The following is a 6,276-nucleotide window of genomic DNA, read 5'->3' as shown; positions in this document are numbered from 1 at the left end:
GTCCATCAATCCTGACCTACACAAATGCACATCCCGGTTGCGTGCCTGCTTCTGTGTCATCCATGTGGCTGCTTGGGAAGGGGTTGGCTGTAGGTAGTCAGCAATCTCCTAGAGCAAGTCATCAGCTTTATCAGCTTCCAGATGACAACATTTTTGGGAAAGAGGGCAGTATAGAGTGAGTCACAGGCTTAATGAAGCAGCCTGCTTGGTCACCTTCCTCTTTGAGATACTTGAAATTAAAAGGGTTATTGGTCGAATGAGTTAAACTCAAGGGAGATCCTTGACGGTTATTGCCCATAATGACACTGCTCTTGTCACCATTACTGTTGTGGGTCCAGTGGAGATCAGGTACATCAGAGTGAGGAAGAGGGAAATTCATTCTTGTGAAGATGCACAGATGACCAGGAATTTGCACTTCTCCAAGTGGAAACCTGAGGCTATGCCCCACACATGACTTGTTGTGAGATCTCCATCCATTGTCTCACTAAGACAATGCTCCAGCCAGCATGAGCATAATTATGTAATGTTTTACTTCCCTCATGAGCTATAACAACTCTCTCTTTCTCTCTGTCTCTCACACACACAAACACACACACACTCCTCCTTTGGCTTTTCTTCATCCCCACGCCTGCAGGCTCAGTGGCTGGTCACTATGGCCTCGCAGGCTCAGGAGCCCTCCCTGGTGAGCAGGGCTGTCCTGCAGGGGGGAAGGCTCTGCTGACACCCCAGGGCAGCTGCTGGGTGAGTTTGCTCCCAAAGCAGCAGCAATACAGTCACGTTGGCGTGTCATTCACCTCCCCTAGATAGTACCTCTGAGGTGACTTCTTCATAATTACGTCTCCATAATTATTTCCTTCTCCAGTATGGCATAGGGAGGCACACACTGCCCCAAATGCCATGGGAGGAGTTCTGTGTTACCTGCTACTGCTGTATGCCTGGCACTTGGGAAAAGCCTGGAATGACAGGGAGAGAGAGGGCAGAAAAAGGACCTAAAGGTGTGTTCCTTCAACACCTCCTGCTTGACAGTTGAGTCCTGCTTTTACCATGGTCAAGTGTCACAGGGGACCAAGTTACAGGGTGAATCAAACTCTATATTTAGGAAGAACAACTGGAAGCTATGACAGGAATTCCCTTTTACACTTCGCTTCTCTGCAGAGTCCCACTCCAGCCTGGAGCAGCACTCAGTGCCGTCCAGGCTGAAAGCATCGGAGCTATTTCAGACACATTAAAAGGGTCACAGTCAATACCTCAGCTGGTAGAAGAAGGTACCTCTTTCAGCATCAAAAGGAGGTGTGCCTACTCACTTGACGGTTTGGAACTTTTTTTATATAAGTAAATAAGTTAGCTAATCTTGAAGGGGTCAATTAAAATCTTGAAAGACTCTCATGAAAACTCTTTAGGAATTGCTGTGTATTTACTACAATAGTTGTGGTTTTCTGCCTATTTTAATGTCTCATGCAGTGTATCAGAGTATTCAGAGCAGATCGCTATTACTTCATAGTCTGTGGGGATCTAAAAATTTAAAATAAAAAGTCACTTAAATACCTCATGACTCATAAGAAGTGTGTATGAGTTTGAATATTGTAGTACATAGGCAGAAGGTTATTGTTTTCTGTATGTCTATTACAGTTAGTGAAATATTACATTATGGTTTTGATGTAAGAGAGGTTTCTTTCACTAAGCTTAACAGGCAACTGTAATGAAGATTATTGTGTATGTATTATGGAAAATGTGACCACATTTGCCTAGAGCTTGTAGTAAGTTTTGTGTAACAGGCTGAAAGCTTCAGAGTAGGGGTTTCTCTTCTTTCATTGTACTGGTTGGGTCTCACAGTCGTGCAGTTCTTGTCAAAGTCTTTTAATAAGATTATATACTGCAGTTCTGTCTCCAAAATGCTCATTGTGCTTGATGCTGTGCATGCAGAGCGGGGAGAGGACAGCTTCCAGCTGGGGCAGGGGGAGGGCTCTTGCTGTTGTCTGTGTGCTACTGTACATCTCTAGTGTGCATTACAAAAGATGGCATTATGATATCTCGTCATGTTGAAAGCAAATTGAATAAATCAGCTTATTATCTTGCTGCAGCTCTGTCAGAAATTATTTTTAGCAGAGAAACAGAAGATAAGTTCCCTTTGTTTTACAAAGTTTTGCTTCAAAACACTAATTTATTCCCCTGCAGTAGTCCTATATTTCACAAGTAGTCCTGGTCATGAGTAATTTCACTGCAAAGCGAGAGAATTTGCAAGGGAAGGTTGCCATAAACCAGCTCCAGATTGAACTAATGCTGCCACTGCTTTCTAAGTTTGGCTCAGTATGCAGCCCATAAAAGGTAAAAGGTAAGGTGTGGGGAGGCCAAAAAGACACCAGGGAAAACAGGCTGCGTGTCTGCATTTCTCTGCCTGCCAGAGACGTGAAATGCTGCTGGGGAAATGAGGGTGAAGTGGGATTTTTTCAAGTTTGCAGAGCTGATTGCAATACCAGAAATAACTTAATACAATCAGTGCAGCTCTCTTGACTCTCTCTCTCTGAGACACATGGTGAAAGAACAAAGGAATTGATAAAAATTAACTTATCACTTCTGTAATGGATGCTTCTGTAATCTAAGGTTTATTTTCCTGTGATTGATGGTCAGTATTGCTCTGTAAGGAAATTCGAGGAAGGGAGGGAAGGGGAAAGAGACAGAGATCTATTTTTACTCAGTAGTGTGCTGTTGTCCTGATTTCTCTGGCGGTAATGAGGACAGCATGGTCTGCTAGGAAAATCACCTCCTCCAAAAGCAGTCCTACACAATTGTATCATGCATCCCTCTTTAGGAACCGGTGTCTGATTGCAGTAATTTCCAACACTGACTGCTTGTGAACCCAGAGCACCTCTCTGAGGAGCACTAATGCTGGGCTTCTTTCAAAGCTGAGGTTCAGGGTAAATCCTTGCCATTTATCTCTAAGTAGCCCAAGAGGTGTGTTATGGGTGTTTTCGAAATGCACAGGAATGCAAGATGAAGTGCATCTTAGCAAGAATTTCTTTGTGACAGTGTTTGGGAAGTAGATCCACTGTGCTTCAAAATGTTTAATGTTATTTAAACATTTTTAAATGTGCTTTTGTTTCCATTTTTCATTCTGATTAGAAAGATGAGAACTTGATTAAAAAATTAATTATACGTTCTGTATTATGACTCCTATCTTCCCAGTCAGTGAGGAATTATTTTGTGTTTATTTTGGAATACAGTTACTGATCAATGGAACAGTTATTTATATGCCTAATAAAGATGTACAAAAATAAAGGAGATAGAGTGTAATAAATCCTTTTGTGTTTTTGAAATATGTTTGAATTTTGTCACGGATGTCAGTGGCTGAGATTGCATCCCCTAAAGTGAATTCTGAAATTTTTAAAACTCCCTCTCATTTAAAGATTGTATATCTAAAACCACAATATAAAGCTCATGAGAAGAATGCTGGTTTTATTTTGCACAGTGGGATTTTTTCCGATTTATTAATTTAGTGGAAGCAATTTAAACCCAAACAATTTATGAACATGATTGACCTCTGACTGAATGCTGAGTTAGTTTGGACACCACCTTTTGCAGCTGAGAATGTGACCAGAGGGAGACCTCTAATGGCAGGTCATTTGTATTTTTAATTCTGCTCAGCATCGTACACAGGTTAAAAACTGATGTTAGGATATGCAGGAGAAAGTCTTCTAGTCAGTCCCAGCAAAACAATTTCTGGCTGATATTGCTGATATTCCAAGGTGAAGCCAACCTACAACTCATCTGTATGGTTTTTTGGGGACTGCCTCGTGGCAGTTGTACTCTTTGAGGTACCCAAGTCTTCACACACTGAATTTCTCAGTGTATTCTGCTGTTCTCTCCTATGTAATTTATTTCTGTTGTCGTTACTTCCCTTCCTAGCTAAGATTAAATACAGTATCAAAAATGTGCTGTAGTTCGGTGGTGATCAGTGACTTTTCTGGTGAATTAATTTCTCAGCTTTTAGAATTACTGCCTTACTTTATATTCTAATAATTAAATAACAAGACTTTGATGAAACTCTAGTCCAGTTAAAATGTAACTTCTCAGTGAGAGAATGAAAGGCTGAGATGGTGTTTCAAATAATCTGCTAATAAAGTTTCTTCCTTTTTACTTTGGTGTATTTCCCTTTGCTATTGTATATTAATAGTGTATCAGTCTGTATTTCTCCACCTGCATAAAATTATATGGAAAAATATGTTCTTTTTGATCTTCTTGCTAAAGAAAATTAATTAATCTATATGATCTAAAACTTTGAAGGGAGGCTACTTTGTGCTCTAGCAATTGTCACTGAGAACTTTTTTGCTTGACCATCTTGATCACTTTCAGTCCACAGGCATTAGAGATTTGCAAGGGTTGAGTTAGAAAATGGTTATGTCTGCATTTATCAATATTTTCTAACAAGTTACGTTTTATTTGAGAGAAGGCTTAAACTGAGAGTTCTAGTAATTGCCACATACAGACTGTGACTGGGCTAATCATACCCTGTTTATCCTCAAAAGCTTCCTTTAATTCTTACTCATTTTACAGTGCTGTTAAGGTTTGAGAGATTCCTTATCTCTACTCATTATTGTTTTTAATGTGAAAGAGATAGCTTCATTTGTGGCTATGAAAGATTAATTGGTGAAGCTCAGGTGTTCTGTCTCCTCCTGATATCAGAAGGAATAACTGAGCAGCTTGGAAACTGAGATGGAAACAGGAGCTGGGCAGATGAAATGGATGCCTGTCAAGAGGCAGCATGGGTTAAGTTCTAGCTTATCTTCCACAGCTATCAGAATGTCAGAGCCTGTAACACTTTCCAATTTTGCTTGCAGGGATAAGCCTCTGTCGTAAAAATGTCAAAACAACCAGCATCACATGTCAAAGCCATTCAGGTAAGAGATAGCATTTATGTTTTTAATATAATAAAATAATAAATCTCATTCTCCATTGCTTGGCAGACTGCATTTTTGCTCAGACAAAGCACCATAGGAGTGCTAGCTGGGGTTATTCTGTTAAAGTGAAAAGCTTAGTAGATATGAAAGCACTGAAAAAGTGTGACCTGGAGGTCATCTTTTGATCTGAGCTGATATAAAAACTGGATCAGGTAGGTTCACTAATCACTTGTTTGCATGGTTTTTGGGTGTTAGGTTATGCCTATTGGAGGATCATCTAAGCAAAATGTGGTAATGCATCTGCATAACTGTTAAGTAAAAATAATTCCTGCAACCATTAGATTTTCCACAAAGCCAATATAATGCTGGGAGCATTATAGGCTAAAAAGATAGCATGGGTGTTGTGAAGTTTTTCATGTCTGCATTCTTAAGGAGAAAAACCCTCAAGTTCAAATAATTGTTTAAGAAGCGTTTTATTTAGAAACCAAAGGAAAATGAGAGAAACACAGATCTTTTAATTTGAAACATTCTTGTCTGCCACATAACCTCTTCAATGATATATTGAAGGATGATGGAGTTGATTGTTGCATACATGTTGCTTATAAGGATAGAGTTGATTGTTGCATACTTATAAACAGCTGGAGAATTATCCCAACATCATCATGAAGGAAGGTCATGAAGAACGTGTTTAATTCATGTTATCAGTGGTTCTTGTCCAAAGGCCAAAATATCTTCTGAACTAAAGAATCTTACAGAAATATCATGTATTTTGTAAAATGCACTTCAAATGAAATTTTACTATGAGTTCAAGTTGCCTTACCTTTTGTGTTTGCCAAACACAAAATGGAATTTCTGAAGTCTTCTTTGTTCTCTGTTTTCTTGAGATAATACTAATGCAATGGATTGGAGCATCAAGATTATTTAGCCAGGGGCTAGGCAGCATACTGAAGATGCAAGGGCACTGTGAAAATGCAGATTCTCTTTATCATCATCATCATCATCAACATCAACAATTCTACCAAAATAGGCATGCAAAATACTGTACACTAATTCTGTTGAAATCTGAAAAAAATTTTGCCATTTTGCCAGTCTTTTATTTCACTCAGTTCAAATTTTCATCCCTCTTTTACAGTGACTATACAAATGTTTGTAGGATTAATGAAAAAATATGGATCTTTAATAGCTGAAAAGTATTTAATTTTTCATTTAAACTCAATAGGTACATACAAACATCTCTAAGGAATTAATTGGTTTAAATGTTTTTCTTAGAGATGTAATGATATGCTACATTTTATTTCTAGGATGGCTTACAACTTCTAAATATTAACAATGCTCCTAGGTTGTTCATTTAAAAAATGCATTAAATTTAAGCACTAAGTGA

At 38.8% G+C, this 6,276-nt stretch overlaps 1 protein-coding gene across 2 annotated transcripts in view; it reads left to right on the top strand.

The window, feature by feature from the left end:
• Positions 1-1,149: 1,149 nt before the first annotated feature.
• SMPX (small muscle protein X-linked) overlaps positions 1,150-6,276 on the top strand; it is a 42,098-nt gene continuing 36,971 nt past the window's right edge. The window contains exons 1-2 of one of the 2 annotated variants that reach the window (XM_059839884.1): positions 1,150-1,290; positions 4,836-4,895. In XM_059839884.1, the coding sequence (XP_059695867.1) occupies positions 4,857-4,895 (39 nt within the window). In that variant the 5' untranslated portion in view covers positions 1,150-1,290; positions 4,836-4,856. Of the gene's footprint in view, positions 1,311-4,835; positions 4,896-6,276 lie in introns of both variants that reach the window. The other variant, XM_059839885.1, reaches the window with a different exon arrangement.

Source organism: Haemorhous mexicanus, chromosome 2, assembly GCF_027477595.1.
Source record: "Haemorhous mexicanus isolate bHaeMex1 chromosome 2, bHaeMex1.pri, whole genome shotgun sequence".
NCBI lineage: Eukaryota > Metazoa > Chordata > Aves > Passeriformes > Fringillidae > Haemorhous > Haemorhous mexicanus.
The sequence above is the reverse complement of the archived record's forward strand: the minus strand, read 5'-3'. Positions and strand labels throughout refer to the sequence as shown.